The sequence below is a fragment of the Pseudorasbora parva genome, chromosome 5, assembly GCF_024679245.1.
Source record: "Pseudorasbora parva isolate DD20220531a chromosome 5, ASM2467924v1, whole genome shotgun sequence".
Taxonomy (NCBI): Eukaryota; Metazoa; Chordata; class Actinopteri; order Cypriniformes; family Gobionidae; genus Pseudorasbora; species Pseudorasbora parva.
Window position 1 is genome coordinate 38559977 of NC_090176.1, and position 19580 is coordinate 38579556.

Below are 19580 nucleotides of genomic sequence, written 5' to 3' on the forward strand. Positions count from 1 at the left end.
CCAATGCCTTAAAATGGAGAGCAAAACCAGAGAGACGTGGAAGAAAACGGAAGACAACCATCAAAATGGATAGAAGAATAACCAGAATGGCAAAGGCTCAGCCAATGATCACCTCCAGGATGATCAAAGACAGTCTGGAGTTACCTGTAAGTACTGTGACAGTTAGAAGACGTCTGTGTGAAGCTAATCTATTTTCAAGAATCCCCCGCAAAGTCCCTCTGTTAAAAAAACGGCATGTGCAGAAGAGGTTACAATTTGCCAAAGAACACATCAATTGGCCTAAAGAGAAATGGAGGAACATTTTGTGGACTGATGAGAGTAAAATTGTTCTTTTTGGGTCCAAGGGCCACAGGCAGTTTGTGAGACGACCCCCAAACTCTGAATTCAAGCCACAGTACACAGTGAAGACAGTGAAGCATGGAGGTGCAAGCATCATGATATGGGCATGTTTCTCCTACTATGGTGTTGGGCCTATTTATCGCTTACCAGGGATCATGGATCAGTTTGCATATGTTAAAATACTTGAAGAGGTCATGTTGCCCTATGCTGAAGAGGACATGCCCTTGAAACGGTTGTTTCAACAAGACAATGACCCAAAACACACTAGTAAACGGGCAAAGTGTTGGTTCCAAACCAACAAAATTAATGTTATGGAGTGGCCAGCCCAATCTCCAGACCTTAATCCAATTGAGAACTTGTGGGGTGATATCAAAAATGCTGTTTCTGAAGCAAAACCAAGAAATGTGAATGAATTGTGGAATGTTGTTAAAGAATCATGGAGTGGAATAACAGCTGAGAGGTGCCACAAGTTGGTTGACTCCATGCCACACAGATGTCAAGCAGTTTTAAAAAACTGTGGTCATACAACTAAATATTAGTTTAGTGATTCACAGGATTGCTTAATCCCAGAAAAAAAAAATGTTTGTACAAAATAGTTTTGAGTTTGTACAGTCAAAGGTAGACACTGCTATTTTTTTGAACACACCCCTTTCAACTAATTGCCCAATTGCACAGCCTTAAGAGCGTGCATATCATGAATGCTGGGTCTTGTTTGTTTTCTGACAATCTACTGAACCTACTGGTAACTTGTTTGCCACGTAGCAATAAAAAATATACTAAAAACCTTGATTATTCTGGTTAGTCACATTGTACTGCTATTATTTTGAACAAGACTGTATATATATATATATATATATATATATATATATATATATATATATATATATATAAATTATATGCAAAGTAGTAGTATTTATGACGTGCTCTGCACAAACATGCGGATATGCACCTAATAATAGCACACATTTATCTAGATTAACATTACGTAGAGCGAGCAGCTAAGTTACTTACATGTTTTAAATGATAAGCAGTGTTTAAGGTTAATGGATAATAGGCGAACATGTTACATACTGTGCGACTTCGCCACTTCCTGTAGAGTCCGACTAACTGATACAATTTTGGTTGACTAAGCCTCTTCTCGTTGTCTAGCGTTTAGTAGACTATAAGAGGGCAGTCAGTTATAATGGCCCCTGATTGCACCACATGCCAGTGTTTTTATAGAGAGTGTGAAGATGATCGAGTTTACTGCTTCACGCCAGACTGACCTTTAAGTTGTGCAGGAGGATGAACCTTTGTTCTTTCATTTTTGTTTCCCAGTGAGCTTGTTTTTAGGCTTGGTGATTTACTTGAGCAATACAAACAGAAAATGACAGGCTGCCAATGGCTGCTGTTAATAGGTGGAACCTCTGTTGTTTGATAAAGGGCAGGGGGCATCACATATTGTAGAAGTACTTTTAGAGAAATAATGGAATGTGGGTTGACACGCACATTTCAGTCAACCTCACGCAATTCGGGTTTAAAACACACCTATGCGCAAAATTGCTTTGAATCCTCTGGAGTTCACTGTTAATCATCATTTTTGCAGCGGAATTTAAATGCCAGCCTGGGCGTTTTCAGTGTGGCACTGGCCTTTGTGCTTTACCTCCCTTCATCTGCGATGGAGAGAATGACTGCGGGGACAACTCAGATGAGGCCAACTGTGGTGAGCAAAATAATACATAATGTACGAACGCTGTTCTTAAATGCCATGTTCTTATTGACAGATCCATTGCTTTTTCTCTCTGTGTGAGGCTACCGGGTCTCCCTTGTAGAATTCGGTTCCTGTGAAGTACGTGGCATGCACGAACGAGAAAAATCTGCCTGGAATTTTCATCAGCAGCAAATCTTCTTTAGCTCAGCTGTCTCTGAATTTTCAATTATACAGACTCTTGCTGCTATCAAACGATCGATATCCACTTTAGAAGTATTAGAAAAGAGTACACGGTGTTTTGTCATTTAACGATCGTAATCGGGATGTATTGGACCAACATGGATTTAAGATTCAAGACGTTTAGTGCTTTTAATACAAATTATATTGTTCCTCTTTCATGTCAGTTTTATTCTTATTGTGTCCCGATGCATTTTGAAGCAACCAAATATGACCAGAATATTGATGAGCCACCATGATGATGCCTCTAACAGGTTTTCTCACTATAATGTCTCCCCCCATTTGCAGATACATACATCTGTCTGTCAGGCCAGTTCAAGTGCACCCGAAAGCAGAAGTGTATACCATTAAATCTCCGTTGCAATGGACAGGACGATTGCGGGGATGGCGAGGATGAGACAGACTGCCGTAAGCAAAGCCCTGACACTTTCTGCTCCCTTCATTAAACATTTAACAATGACGGGCCTCATTCTCGTAAACGAAAAGGTGTTGTGACAGAACTGTTCAAACTTTGCCAAATTTTCCCCAGTGAATTTGATGATCCAGACTGACAAATCTCAGAACTAAAACTGGCTTTTATCTCACCACATGAGTTGGCTGGTTAGGAGATTAGGTATTAAGAGAGAAAGGGGCTTTACTCTCCGTAACAACTTGTAACAACTTGTCAGTGAGAAATCGAGTCACCTGGGGTGGGAATGTGTATACATTTTCATTTTTAGAAAATCTATTTCTTTAATGCTTTTTCCGGAGGCGGACGGTAACAAAGAACATTTACTTGAGTAGTGCTTGAGTAGAACTTTACTTTAGTATATAATAATACTTTTATTTTATATAAAAGATAATACTTTTTATTTTAATACTTATTTTTTCTGGAAATGTATTACTTTTACTCCACTACATTTAAAAGACAAATATTATACTTTTTACTCCTCTACATTTCTATTAAGGTCCTTGAAGTAGAAAGTCATTTCTAACCGCTTTGAAAGTCAGTGGATTTTTTTTTTCTTCTAAAAAACACAATTTTTTTTTTAGACAGCCCATCAGTAATTACTAAAAGGTATCTAAACTTTTAATTTCTGGTGAAAGCTTGAAATGTCTGTGCTTTTAGAGCTAAAGTTTCTGTATAAACCAGTGTTCATTTTGTTGATGAATTATGTCCGTCTATGATATTTTTTATAAATAAAAAGACTTTGTTTTTTAATTGACAAACACTATGTCAAAAATCTATAATGAGACAAATGTTAGCGAGGGATGATTTGGGAAGAGATCCAGTCAGAACTGATGTCCTGCACTTTAAAAAATGTTTGTTGGTTTTTGTTGGTTTAACTTAAAAAAGTAAGTAACCTGGTTGCCTTAAAAATTTCAGCTTATTGAAATAAAAAAATTGAGTTGATACAATGAAGGAAATTTGTTTAATAAATAGAAACTCAAAATATTATTGTATCTGAACCACATAAAAAAATTGATAAATCATGAAAATAGCACAATTTGGCATGTTTCACTGCGTCATCAGAAATAAAACACACACAATTACCCAATATGCTTACAAAATATTTTAATAATATTTTAATAAAGGTTGTCAAATCTCAAAAAAATTTCATGTATTAACTCAACATTTTATTTTCAATGAACTCAACATTTTAAGGCAACCAGGTAACTTTTTTGCTAAATAATTTTTTACAGTGTGCATGAGATGCGCACAGAGAAAGAGAAGAGCAGACTTGTGGATAAGTCTGGAAAAAGGCGACGACACGAAAGAGCTCAAGTCAATTTGGATGCGCACACAGAAACCTGCCTTTCAGACAACAAAGCACAAATACTGAATTTTAGTTGATTTGATATAATAAAATACTAAATCTTATATTTAGTTGACTAAAACTAAACTAAAACAAATGACTTACCTAAAATTTGATTAAAGCTAAATAGCATTTTAGTTAAAATGCTATGACTAAACCTAAATCAAAATTAGGCAAAGGTAAAGTAGGTAAAGTTCGACAATGATGTTAGTTAGTAAGCAAAAACATAGTTGACCTAATAATGTAGAAACCTTTATTTTCTTGTATGATTTCGACTTTGATAAGAGCTTTGTAACTTTTAAACATGTAAGTATTTAAATGAGTCCACGGTAGTTGTATGCTAGCATATCAGATGGAGCAAGAAAGCTTAAACCACCATGATGGCACAGTGTGCATTCATACAACAATAATAAAATAATGCATTTACTTTTACTTTTGATACTTGAGTAATTTTTATCGCAAGGGAGCCCCCCACCCCCAAAAAACCATCTACCTCTTACAATAGCTTTTCACTGGCATTGTAAATATCCCGCTATTTCCTCTCTGTGTTATTATTTCAGCTGAGAGCACATGTTCTCCAGACCAGTTCCAGTGCAAGGCCACCATGCATTGCATCTCAAAGCTCTGGGTGTGCGATGAGGACCCGGACTGTGCTGACGGCTCTGACGAGGCCAATTGTGGTGAGTGGCCACCGTTATTATTCACAAATCAGAGCCCTGGTCAGCCACACGCGCAGGCCCGTCTGAAAGTCTGATTGGGGCTAATGTCAATTCTGTGTGCTCCCGCAGTCTTCTCTCTCTCTCTGATGAAGTGAGGCCAACTTTAATCATGAGCCACTCTGCTTTTATTAGCTGTGGCTTGTAACAATTCCCCTGGGCCTGTTTTGTTGCCTGAATGCCTGATTTAGTTTGACAGTGGCACATCAGCGGTGGCCGCACATATTGCATTCTTCCTCGGCTATGTGTTCCAGACATTTAAAGTGCCGATGCACAAGCAAAACAATTCCTGAGGGTTCGCCGGACATAATTAGCTGAAAATAATTTTCTATCCTCTATATTGAACAAGCGAACCGTGTACCTCATTTTATTAGTATCACTCATTTTTATCTATATTGAAAATATTGAGATATACTTCAGAGGTTCACCTAGATGTCTCTACAGGCAAATATCTTCTATGACAGAATCCTAGTTGAATTGTACCCTCATAAATGACAGATTTGGAACACAATACATAGGCAGAATTCTTTATTATTATTTTTTTTTTTTTAAGAAGTCTTTTATGAGGCTGCATACCAAGGCTGCATTCATTTTATTAAAAAAATACAGTAAAAAAAGTAAAACTGTGAAATATTATTACAGTTTAAAATAAAATAAAAATGTATTTTAATATGTTTTGTAATATAATTTATTCCTGTCATTATCATTCTTCATTGTTACATGGCCCTTCAGAAATCTTTATAATATTTGGTGCTCAAGAAACATTTCTTATAATTATCAATCCTGTAAACAGTTGTGCTGCATGATATTTTTGTTGAACCACTAATAAAAAAGTATTTGAATGTATTTTTTTGTGTGTGTGAAAAGCCTTGAGTTTGATCAATGTAACTAAATTAAAAGTTTTTTTTTTTTTAAACGTTAAAAAAAAACCTAAAAAAATATTTTCTTTAGTTTTGTTTTCTATAAAATTCTATAAAATATTTTACTTCAATTTTATAAAATAATTGCAGTTATTCTCGAGAATGCCGAAAGAATATCTTATTTTCTGAATGTAAAATCATTATGTTAAACAGTATGGTATCTCATTAATATCATAAGAACACCACCCTAAAACTATGTTTTGTAAAAGAGAAAAGTTAAGTGTCTTTTTGAACATGCCTTAAAAATGCTGCCTACTGTTTGTAGTCAGTTTACTAGGTTTTCAGATCAGAGCCATTGTCTTTTAAACCTCATTAATGATTCATCAGAAGATTTTAGAAGAGGCCTAACCCTCAAATATTAGACTTCATTGAAGATCTATACAACTGCTGATATCATTAATTTACATTGTGAATATGACCTCCAAGTAGATGTTTTAAAGGCAATCATCCTCAAAGTATGGTTAAAATATAACACTGTGACACATCCCAGCAGGCTTTCCCATATCGGCCAACAAAATCAATGAAATCAATCTTTGGCTGTTGCTGGGGGGAAATTACATTGTTGGAATTTGTTTGAGAAAATTGGTTTTATTGCATTGGCTGAACAATCTGATGTTGTTATGGATTACCTGTAACTCAGAAAAAATCCCCTAAATGAGTGACACATCAGTGGAACAGTGGATGGGTCACTTTGTAATTGAGGTGTGACGGCTCCTCTGGTGTCTCCATTGATTTTCCAGACGTGACACACTTTATCTACATCAGACTGCAAGTAATTATAGATCTTAATCTTAGCAATTGATGTCAAAATGTACCATGGACATAACAGGGTAGCTTTATTGATACTGCATGGAATTACAAACATACAGAAATTAGTGGAAATGCATGTATATTTAGGAGAACAATGAGTAAATTCTGCCTTGAAAATGAATATGCATTGTTGTATCTTAGAAGACCTTATACAGTAACTCCTACCGTATGCTGTGACATCATAATTTGTGTGTTCCTTGAACCGCCATCGGCCTTTGAACTATGAGCACCTCTTAGACCAGGTAAACGGAGGTCGATTGCAACAAAATTGGTGGGCATGTTTGACACATGGCCCTAGAGGTCTGTACGAAGTTTGAAAGACAACAGCCACCGACCGGGCAGAGCTGTCATGTTTTAGACCATATTTATCACACAACATATCACACATACACACAATATAAATACCATATGTTAAAAATGTTATATCTACAGTGGCCCAGTTGTGCACAACATAATGAAATTTAAAACGTATAAGTTCACAACATGATGAAATCAAGCAACAAAACAACAATATCAAGCCACAACACAACTAAATCAAGCCACAACACAACTAAATCAAGCCACAACACAACTAAATCAAGCCACAACACAACGAAAAAGCCACAACACAACGAAATCAAGCTAGCCTGACAAGCCAGACCCATATCAAGATGTTTCGTCTGGAAGCTCACCATTGACAGGGCTCATTCCGAGGGGCGGGATAAACGGTTTTCTTTCAAACTTCCTCTGCACGGCGTGCACGCAATTGGATAGCGCTACAACCAACCAGAGCAACGAAGGAGAAGCAGAGCTATTTGACAGATTAAACTTTCGGTTTCTGTATCCGGTTGGCAAAACTCAGAAGACATATTCCCTTCTTAAGAATGACTTCAGTGCCGTTCTTTGTTCTTTTCTCAGAGAAAAGGTTAACTCCAAGTCTTCCCGAGTCGCAGTCAAAGCAATTCGATAGACCGCCGTTCGCCAGTTTCTGTGTTTACTAGTAGCACGCAAGCGCAACTCGGCCGTCATTATGTTAAGCCCCGCCCACCGACTCTATACACGATGTGATTGGCCCCGAGCAGAGTTTGGCTTTTACAGCTCAGAATGGTATTGAGAGTTGCTAGACGACACTCGCGGCAGATTGGATTTGCTGCCGCTAGGGTGCGTCTAGATTTCTAGGCTAAAATCAAGCCACAACACAATGACATTTAAAAAGCATACATAAGTTCACAACACAATGAAATCAAGCCACAACATGACGAAATCAAGCCACAACACAACGGAAATGCTCCCGGTCACAAGGGAGCTCTTGGAGTGCGGTAAAGTTAATTTTCCTTGAAATTGTTCTATAGATTTGCCAGTCTTACAAAGATATAAACACTACGATCAGTTTTAAGTGTGTAAACATTGTATATTGACACGAAATATCAATTCAAAATCACCTGCACACTGTAAAAAAACAAATTCAGGTCTCCAATTGAAAATATTCAACTGATTGATCACATCTTAATTTTTCAGATGGCCAAATTCAATTTCAGTGAATTAAATTGCATCAATTCACATAAATGCTATTTGGCCAACTGAAAAATTTAAATGTGATCAGTCAGTTGAATATTTTCAATTGGAGACATGATTTATTTATGTATATTTATACAGTGCATGCATTATAGCTACATATTTATACTCGTGAATGCTTTTACTTGCGATCACAGTGCTTGATACCCAAGGGAACGTCTGCCAATTCCACCAATTGGTTGAAACGTATAATTTGTAAGACTTAAAATTAGCTTTTATGTTCATATTCCAATGCTGTGCGTTACAGAGTCAGTTTACCAATAAAACCAACCAATTAAATTTTAACATGTCTGATTTTAAATGTTAAAAGTCATTTTAATTAATACAAATTATATATTTCATCTGCATGGTGGAATTGGCAGACGCTCCCTTGGGCATCAAGGGCCGTGATAGCGAGTAAAAGTGTTCTTGAGTATAAATATGCAGCTATAATGCATGTAGGTGATTTTGAATTGCTATTTAATGTCGATATACAATGGTTACATACTTAAAGGGTTACTTCAGCGATTCGCATAAGGCTTTGTATCAGTAGAAACCCTGGAGTATATTCAAATGATCGAGATGAGAGATTTATGCATTTTATTTCTGGAAAAATTCCTCTGATGATGCAAATATTATCTATTTGTGTCACCGGAGGAATTTTTGGCCAGAGGCTAAAGACTACAGCCAGCAGAGGGAGCCATTACCGCATGTTTTCAACCCGAGCATGGGGGATGGGAGATCACACTCACAGCTCTCATCTCGCAGCTGCAGCCTCAGGCGGCCGGCAGAGCAATGTAAGTGTTTTAACTTCTCAAATTAATTCTTATGAAAGTTAAGCTTCCAAAGGCATGAACTGAAAACACGCCAGACTGAACACGCGCTGTGAATCTATGCCGCGAGTGCCATCGCTTTTACCTCAGCTCTTATCATGAGACCTCTTACCCCAGCTAATCAGGAATGTATGTAATTTGACTCCTGCAGTGTTTGTGCTGTGTGAAAATCCCTCAGCGGCTAAATCACATATTGAACACACACATTCAGTTTTTAATTGTAGTTTCTGTTCTCTTACAGAACTGATTTTATGAAAATGATTGCAGTCGCAGTGGGAAAGTGAAAGTGATCCAGTCAGAGTGATTCAGTAGCGGGGCCCTGCGAGTGGCCTCGTAGGGCAGCGAAGCATTCTGGGAATTGTTGTCTTTCATCCACATGAGACAAAATACATTTTCTGTTTATTCTCAGTCTAGAAAGCACCAAATTAAAAAATAATTTCACATTTCTACTACATTAATGACCCAGTTTGAATACAGATTAATCTTCCCAGCGCTGAAGTACCCCTTTAACCATTGTTACGTGTCTATATCTTTGTAAGACTGAATCTATTGAACAATGGAAAGGAAAACTAACTTTACCTCCCTCCAAGAGCCCCCTAGTGGTCAGGAGCATTTCCGTTGTGTTGTGGCTTTTCCATTGTGTTATACTAGGGTGCCCTTTTATTATTTCACATTAATGAAAAGTGTATTTTTAGTATTTGCATTTTGCTTCTCTTTGCTTGTGTGGAATGATTCTATTGTAATTCTTAATTTCTGCTGATATGAAGTCACCATCAAATCAGTTAAAAGTCACCGTCAATTAATCAATTTATTTTATGGAATATTGTGATATTTAATATAAATTAGTTATTGTGCAATATAAACGTATTCATAGCAAGCAAACCACAATGATCCTGCAATCCAATTCATTCCCAATGGAGACAATCAAGTCCGATCTACATTTTTTTTTTAAGAAGCCATTCATTCGGTTATAAGAGTCTACTGCAGCGTCTGTTTCATGCCAACTTTAACCGTTCTTCTTTGCTTTAATGCCTTAAAAATTTCTTAGGTTATATAATATAAATATATAACACTACACATACTCTGGAAAAAGGTGGAAGGAGCTCCTTTAGAAATGTTCATCACAGAAGGTGACAAAGTGTTTGATGTTACGTGTCAAGTGTTCAGGTTATTGAGGATGGAAGATATCGGCACCACAGTCAGGCATCTCATCTTATGGTGTGTTAGCCTCTTGAGTGTGAGCATGTTTTGAACTTAGTGTCAAATCCGGGCCCAGGAACCCTGAGGAAATGATGATTACGTGTCGAAATGCTGTAGCACTGCATTAATATTCATGCACTTTTGAAGCCATTTTCATCTGTGTGTTTGTTTGTGTCTGATGAAAAAGATGAAAAGACCTGCGGACCTCATGAATTTCGCTGTGAGAATAACAACTGCATCCCGGACCACTGGAGATGTGACAGCCAGAATGACTGTGGAGACAACTCCGATGAGGAGCACTGCAGTGAGTCGCTCTCATCTCTCTGAGAACAATAAAGCTTTTTCCACACTCGTGTTTGTACTAAATTGTTTTAACTGTCAAGAAACGTTGTGTGGGATCATCAGAGGCCAGTTTCACAGACTATTTGATGATTTCATGCTTTCTGTCTGTTTGTTTACCATTTGTCTTTTCTGTTCTGATCTTGCCCACATTGCCACAAAGAAAGATGAACTATTTAAGTGTTTATGGTTTCTTTTCTTTTTTTTTACTTGCGTTTCAATCCCATGTGTTCCTTCAATACAACGACTGGGCTGTCAAACTTTAAAAAGACAAAAAAACAGCACATGCAACTTGACAGCCCATGATGACTGTGTGTATTTATACAGTCTTGGTCAAAAACTTTTGAACTGGATGAAGATGGATGAATTTTTCTTGTTTTGTTTAAAGGGATAGTTCACTCAAAAATAAAAATTCTGTCATCATTTACTCACCCTCAAATTGTTCCAAACCTGAATAAGTTTCTTTGTTCTGCTCCACACACGAAAAAATATAATTTTAAAGAATGTTTGTAACAAAGCAGAGACAACAACCATTGACTACCATAGTATTTTTTTTTACTATAGTAGTGAAAGTTTGTTATCGCTGCTTTGTTACAAACATTCTTTAAAATTGTATTTTTTTGTGTGTAGAGCAGAACAACAACAACAACAAAAACTCGTACAGGTTTGGAATAACTTGAGGGTGAGTAAATTTTCCTTTTTGAGTGAACTATCCCTTTAAATTATAACTTTTTTTACATTTACGGAAGCAAAAGAATATACTTGCATGTTTCCCGGGAAGACAAATTAAGTTCAATTTACATTGATCTTCATATTAAACAAGTTTTCACCCCACAAATATTATAATGCCTTTTAACTTTGGTTACAATTATATATGAAAATATATAATGCATCATAATGTACATTGTGAATACCTTTATAATGCATTATACATAAATGCTTTAAGTACAGTGTTACCAAAATTATTTTAATTAGATTAAAAAAATGTGTAGATGCATTTTTTTTTTTTTACTTTTAAAATAACTATTAATACTATTAAGAAATTGCTTGCATATGGGGTTAAAACAACAGGAGTTTGAATAAATAATGAGCATGTATAATGTCCAAGACGCATTCGCTTGTATGACCCTTTTTTGTACATTAGGTTTTTCTAACCACCCAACATGTTTTTCTAGCCATTATAGCCTGTGTACTCTCTTCGAGAACAGCCCTTTTATACGTTCTAATTGCTGATTAGTCTGCAAATAGCTCCTTTTAAGTTCTTGGCAAACTTGCAAGAACCGTGGAAACAGATGGTACAATGCCAATTTACGTCCAAGTGCAAGGCCACTTTGGCAGTTTTGATTTGCTCTTGATGCCTTGCCGCTGTCTTCTGCTAAGGTTTACTTCAGGTTTTTTTTCGGCGCAGGCGGTGAGGGCACGACAGAGTAGCTGTGCATCTTTAGCTGTCTTATTGTGCTTTCATCTCTGCAGAGCCAGTGACCTGTAATCATAAGGATTTTGCCTGCGCCAATGGGGACTGTATCTCAGCACGCTTCCGTTGCGATGGTGACTATGACTGCGCTGATAATTCAGATGAGGTCAGTGAATGTGAGATGTCATCCGAGGACAGCACATCAGTTGTCTTATATTCCCAAATATTCCCTTCTAGACATTCATATCAAAGCTGTTTAATCCCAGTTATCAACATTAGTCAACCTTATGGCTTTATCAGCAAGTGATGAGAATGGGTATTTTTTTTACGTTTGATTTACAAAACTTTAAATTTTGTCCTGACTCCCTGATTATTATCAATAATCAATCCAATAATAATAATTTTAAAAAAGCATACACTGGCATATGAAATGACACCGAACTGAATCTGTCCACTCGTTGTGCTTTTTCAGAAGGATTGCGAGACTCATTGTGCAGAGGATCAGTTTCAATGTCACAACAATCTCTGCATTTCACGTAAATGGATGTGCGATGGCCAGGAAGACTGTAAGACCGGGGAAGACGAGAGAAATTGCCTTGGAACAGGTAACTTTTCACATCTTGGAAACTTGTGGGCTGAGATTTATAATTTCTGTGCCGCTAGCATCACCAAACAGTTGCAAATACAGTCATTTCTCTAAATATTCCCCCTGTCAAACCAACCGGGTCTCATAGAATTCCGTGAAATGAACACGGACCCTTAAATCAAAATCTGTGGTAGTTTCACGTAATCGCTGAAAATTCCGTGATGGGTCCACGGAAGTGATGCCTATTTAAGTCAATGACAAGCAGCATCCATGGTCCACTCATGGATTCGCTGTTCCAACACCTTATTCGTCAGTTTGATTCAGTCAGCTTAATTTTATTTACATTTATTTTCTTTTTATTCAGACACATTTTGAACGAGTAACTCAAACCCTTCCCTAAACCTACCCATTTGTGTATTATAAAAAACAGGATATAACAGCAAGATACATGCAGGCACAATTTATTCAGAATGTACAAATATTCCAAGTGTTCCGAGTCCAAACGATTGATTTGTGTGAAGAAAATCCCCAAAAGCTGTTAGTGACGTTGAGTCCATCCGCCAAAGATTAATACATTTCAAATATTGCCGCCGGAAGAAACATCATGTCAGCTTTGACAGCATTGGCTGTCGTGTGTCTCGTGACCAATTGCATCATTACATCAGCTTTGATTGTAAAATGCCATTGGCTTGCGTGTGTCTCATGACCGATCGCATCATGCTAAAGAGTCGTGTGTATCATTTGAATGAGATATATGAATGAGTGCGTGTGTGTTTCTGTTCACAAAGGGGCGCGATCATCATTTCAACGACTAAAACATTCAGCTTCACATGAAGATATCTATATGACTTCAGAAGACTTGGAATGCAACATGAGTTAATATTTTAAATACTGTTTTTGGTCAGTTTTTGCAGTAAATACCTGTGAATGTACATTTATTTGCCTGTTATGTGTTTTATATTGTTGAGTGGGTAGGTTTAGGGTAGGAGTGGAGTTGGTTGCTCCAAAATATAAAATTAGGCGACGAATATTCATAAATTCATGTCTCCTTTTACAAATGTAAATATTTATGTGTGTTGGGAATCCGTGAGTGGACTACAGATGCTGCTTGTCATTGACTTATGTAGGCATCACTTCCCATCACAGAATTTTCGGCGATTCCGTGAAAATACCACAGATTTTGAGTTGATGGTCTGTGTTCAGTTCACGGAATTCTGTGAGATCAGGTTGTGTTAAACACATAGTCCTACCCCAGACTCACAAAATTGGTTGAACCAATGCTTTAGATGCTCAAACAGAGCAAAATTATCATAGCTGTACAGAGTTTAACTGTACCGTTTGTTTTTCACCATAATAAACCTACAAATGATATGCTTAAAGTTGTCTCTGCACATTAACCTGGGGTGGGAGGCAGTATGTAAACATTGAGAACATTTAACATTTCAGATTTAAATATTTTATGATTACATTGTCTGATAAGTTGCTGTAGCTCACTTTTGTCTTTCAAAAGTTTGTGCATAATAAACATTATGAAGTAACTTAGTCTGCTCTCTAGTTTGTTTACTTCTTGGTTAATTTTTAATTCAACCTAAGAACTTATTTAGAAGCCTCAATATTTTATGATGTGCTTATTTTTCTGTAAGGCTGCTTTGAAGGAGCTATACAATTAAATTTGAGTTCAATTTAACTGCAAAATGTCCCATTCCAGTTCCAAAATGTAATTTTTCTGCACATTAATCATAACAAATGTATACATTTTGTAAAAAATATTTTTACCATTTTATAATAATAGTATTACCATTTTTGAGGTAAAGCTCACTAAAACAACATGTGATTTTACCTTGTCTGGCTATTACCAGACCAAGCTCAATTTAAGATTGAACATTGGTCTTGGACGTCTGCTCTATATTTTCTACTGCACAAGAGGCATGATAAACAAGCATAATTCAAATGACTCAGTACGCAATTGGATAGTCCTTCAACCAATCACAAGAGGTATGATTAACAGGCACCGACCCATCGCTTCTCTATCCGTCATCGTGTTAAAGACAGGTGGATAAGCCAGTCTGTGATTGGTTCCCGCAAAAGTGTAACAGAAGCAGTAGAAATGAATGTGCAGGTTTCCAAACCAGAGTTGCCGAGCAAAATCAATTCTCCGGCAGATCAGGCTTGGTTTACCCAGTCTAGATTTTACCATCAACATAAAAACAACTTTGTATGGTCACATGACAACTATGCACAATGTGTTAGATTAAGTGTGCTAGTGGGACACAGTTTACCCACTGTTACATCTTACCCTACTCTTTCTGTTCATTTCAATTGAATGTATCTGTGTGGGCGTGGCTTTTTACCCACCATCTGTTTTGCAGTGCTGCCCTCCTGCTCTCTGAATGAGTATGTGTGCGCCAGTGGAGGTTGTGTGTCTGCCAGCCTGAGGTGTGATGGACATGACAACTGTCTGGACAGTTCTGATGAGGTCAGTCCTCTAGCAAGACCCTCTCACCTTACATACAGCACTTCTCTCTCTCAGAAACTGTGCGCAAGTGCAATAGTGAAACAAAAACAAAGAGATGTACGAGTAGATCACAGCAGGTTAAATTGGACAAGCTGTTGAATCAGCTCAAGCTGAAAGTCAGCATGAAACATGTTTTTAATCTATTCTACTTCCTTAATCTCTGAGTGAAACAATAGGAATTCAACAGAATAGGAAAGTACATTCCTACAGTCAGAAGCAAGGCAAGTTATTACATTTCACTGAAGGATTAGGACATATATTATTTGTTTTGGCATAGCAAACACTGGTGAATTGTGCACAATACAAACAGCAACACGTATTACAGAGATCATGTGATGCTTTAAACATTCATTATTTTGATTATTGGGTGTATTAGAATAGGTTAACATATTTTAATGTGGAAAAAACACATTATTTTTCACTTACTGCACATTATTATAGCTCCTCTAGTCCCAGAAAGCCACTCCTTCTGAAAAACTCAAAGTGCTCTGATTGTGTGTTTCCATAACCATAATTGTGAGCTTTAGCTTTAGCTTTAGGCTTCTAAAGCAAATGTAAATGCACAATTAATAATAATATTGTCTGTTTTACCATAACAGTTTGAGCCCAAGTCAGAATCTGATACTGCAGATGATAAAGGCGATTAACCGGAACCAACTTTCTCATACCCCTTTTCCACCTGATTCAGAGCCAGAGCCTAGTTACAAATACGTTCTTTGTCTTTCCACACCCAAAGCACCAGCTTTGAACCAGGAAAAGTGGTTCTTAAGTAGCAACAAATCATTGCTGGTCTAGAAGTAAGAGCCGCTTGCGTCAGCGGCTGGGGGAGGGGTCAACGTAACCAACAAGACAAACTCAATCTTAGTGACCGCCATTTTTGAAATGGCAGCTAATCGACCTACTAGCTGCTCGATTGTAATCTCCGTCTATGCAAATTACGACGAGCTGCACGAATGCGTTGGATTTGCTGTGTTTTGATGCCGATGTAGGATCATAAAGCCATATGCATCAATAGTACCACAACGCTCGCCATTGTTGATGGAAGGCTTGTTGGAGATGCATCGGCGCTGTGCAGATCGATCGCCGTATGACATCAAAGTACGAGAGCATATGACTCCTTATGCTTTTGAATCGCTCATGTGGTATTTTGATATCATACAGAAAGATGAGACGTATACAGTGACGTAAGACCTGACTCTAATGGCTCTCTAGCCAGTGGATAGGCAAACCGGCTCTTAGAAGGCTCATCAGTCGAACCAACTCCGAACTGGTACCAGCACTGGCTCTGTACTAGCACCCGGTTCATTCTGGTAGAAAAGGGGTAATCGTGGAAATTAGTCTTTGTATATATATCCTGGACTCTGTCCTCTGTAAAAGGGCTGTGCACAAGTAAACCTTTGGGGTGTACTGCTCAGGAACAGCTTCATAAATAAATTGTAACCTCTGATTAACCTGTGAAAGAAAAAATAGCTACAACTAAAGGTTGTAATACACTACATGACTTTTACCCAGAATTTTGCTTTTACTAGCTTCAAAATTTGATTCCATCTAGTCGAAGCATATCAAACATGCCAATTTTACAACACACATTGTTTTAATTTGTCACGTTTCTGTGTGAGTTTTGTTTGTATAATGACTTTGTCTGGTAGTGTGTGATCCTCAGTCCTTTAGTGTATGATGCCCAGTTTTACAAAGTCGGCATGCGTGTTCTTGTGTGTCACTTTAAATGCTCGAGCTTGTTGCAGCAGGGTGGATTTTGATTGGCTGTCAGTTTGTATCATTCTTCAACTGGAAAAAAATTGGTCTGAATGTGATTCCAACGATATAATTTCTCTGTGATTTTATTGTTGTAACTGTTGTGTTAATTCTGCTATTCTTTAAAGTCCCCTGTGGTCAATCATTTTATTTGATCACCAAAATTACATATTTATCCCTTTCAAAAAACTTCTTCATGCCTTAAAATAGCTTAAACGTATATCTACACCTTTGCTTAATTTAGTAGAAACATGAATATGCAAATTAGCCCCGGCTCCACTCTCTCACGGCAGCTCAGAGATCCACTTTGACAACTTTTACTCTAGTTACTGTAGCAAACGCTGCACAAAGGCAACGCTCTTTACAATGTCAGACACATAGCGGTAATTAATATGATTAGCCATCTGCTTGACTACCTTATCAAACAGCTAATAATGTGTTGCTAATGGTACACAAATGATGTCTGCCTTCTAAAAGTCAGTATCCTTAGAAAGGCTTTGAACATCTTAGTATTTCAGTGGAGAAAGGCATATAGTTCATCATAACATTGTAACATACATCTATATATATATATATATATATATATATATATATATATATATATATATATATATATATATATATATATATATATATATATATATATATATATATATATATATATATATATATATACATATAGACACACTCCTGAACAAAATCTTAAGACCAGGGGATTCATTGCAAGTTTTACACATTTCGCACTAGTGGATCATAACCGGGTTGTAAGTGCTGCTTCAAAATGCCAAAAAAAGAAACAGGAGCAAGAGACAAAAAAATAGAGAGTAGGCAATTTATTGAAAACTGCATTTAAACTGCTTTAAACAGGCCGTTCATCAGCTGATCTAAAGTTTAAGACCATAGCCCAAAAATAAATGCACAACAGTACTAAAAGTGTCAAAAAGGACTCAGTAGTGAGTAGCCCCACCGTTCTTGTTGATCACTTCAAAAACTCGTTTCGGCATGCTTGATGCGGCATGCTTGATGCGTTCCCACCATTTCCAGGAGGGCTGGTGGGAACGTTGCTCCATGTGGTGAAGATGGCTTCAAGAAGGGCATCCACAGTCTGGAACTGACATCCATTTTTGTAAACTTCCCTTGCCATCCATCCCCAAATGTTCTCAATGGGATTTCGATCACGGTAACTCGTAGGATGGTCCAAAAGAGCAACGTTATTCTCCTGGAAGAAGTCCTTCGTCAGGCGGGCTTTGTGAATTGCAGCGTTGTCCTGTTGAAAGACCCAGTCATTACCGCACAGACGGGGCCCCTCGGTCAAGAGGGATGCCCGCTGCAACAGATCCACATAGCCAGTCGCCGTTTGACGCCTCTGCACAACCTGAACCTCCATTTTCCCATTGAAGGAAAAAGCACCCCAGATCATGATGGAGCCTCCTCAACTGTGCCACGTAGAAAACATATCAGGTGGGATCTCCTTGTCATGCCAGTAACGTTGGAAGCCATGAGGACGGTCCAGGTTAAATTTATTCTCGTCAGAGAATAAAACTTTCTTCCACTTTTCAGTGTCCCAAGTTTGGTGCTCCCTTACAAATTCTAAACGGGCAAGTTTGTGTTGTGGGAGGAGACGTGGCCTTTGAAGACGTTTTTTGTTCTTGAAGCCCTTCTCTAGCAGATGACGTCTTATGGTTATTGGGCTGCAGTCAGCATCAGTAAGGGCTTTAATTTGGGTTGAGGACCGACCTGTGTCTTCACGGACAACCCGTCAGATCCTGTGGCTCAGTGCAGGTGAAATCTTTTTGGGTCTACCACTTGACTTTTTTGTCCCATAACTCTCAGTATTTTTTAAGAAATGTAAAATGACTGTCTTACTGCGTCCAACCTCAGCAGCGATGCCGCGTTGCGAAAGGCCTTGCTTGTGCAGCTCAACAATCCTGCCACGTTCAAAGAGAGAAAGCCTTTTTGCCTTTGCCATCAGGACATCTTGACAGTATGACTGCTTGAAGGACAATGCAATGAAAGCCATATTTTTGTGCAGATTTTACCTTTTTATGGCTATGGTCTTAAACTTTTGATCAGGTGATGGACGGCCTGTTTGAGTTTAAAAGCAGTTGTCAATAAATTGCCTACTCTCTATTTTTTGTCTCTTGCTCCTGTTTCTTCTTTTGGCATTTTGAAGCAGCACTTACAACCCGGTTATGATCCACTAGTGCGAAATGTGTAAAACTTGCAATGCATCCCCTGGTCTTAAAATTATATATAATATATATAATCATACATCCCCTGGTCTATATATATATATATATATATATATATATATATATATATATATATAATATTGATGGACCTTAAAAGCTGATTTCCACTAGATTTTTCATCAGTGTAGAACAGGTGAAACATTGATGTGACACTCCACAGCGAAACTATTAATTAATAATTATGAATTAGTTCAATCAAATACATCGTGTGTACGTGTGTGTGTATTTATATATATATATATATATATATATATATATATATATATATATATATATATATATATAGACACTAGTAACATATATAGAAAAGCATGTTGGAAAGAATTTATTTTTTTATTTTTTTACTTGTATACTAGACTCATGTTTGGCTCAACAGAAACAGAGACTTTCTGCTCTTTCACAAGTACAGCAAACTCTTCCTCTTGAAAGTATTTTTGGCTTTCGTTGTTCTGCTCACACCAGATGGACTGTGTCAAGGAGTGCAGAGAAGATGAGTTTTTGTGCAAAAACCATGCTCACTGCATCCCTAAACGATGGCGCTGCGATGACGTGTTTGACTGCGTGGACCACAGCGATGAGGAAAACTGTGGTCATGGTATGAAGATGTACATATTTATGATCACACTTTAGGGAACACATATTCAC

The 19580-nt window shown here is 37.5% G+C and overlaps 1 protein-coding gene across 13 annotated transcripts in view; it reads left to right on the plus strand.

The window, feature by feature from the left end:
* lrp1bb (low density lipoprotein receptor-related protein 1Bb) overlaps positions 1-19580 on the plus strand; it is a 442399-nt gene that overhangs the window by 390222 nt on the left and 32597 nt on the right. For all 13 annotated transcript variants that reach the window (XM_067444216.1, XM_067444217.1, XM_067444225.1 and 10 more), the window contains 8 exons: positions 1925-2041; positions 2555-2674; positions 4623-4742; positions 10262-10378; positions 11887-11993; positions 12300-12432; positions 14783-14889; positions 19398-19530. In XM_067444216.1, the coding sequence (XP_067300317.1) occupies positions 1925-2041; positions 2555-2674; positions 4623-4742; positions 10262-10378; positions 11887-11993; positions 12300-12432; positions 14783-14889; positions 19398-19530 (954 nt within the window). The remainder of the gene's footprint in view (positions 1-1924; positions 2042-2554; positions 2675-4622; positions 4743-10261; positions 10379-11886; positions 11994-12299; positions 12433-14782; positions 14890-19397; positions 19531-19580) is intronic.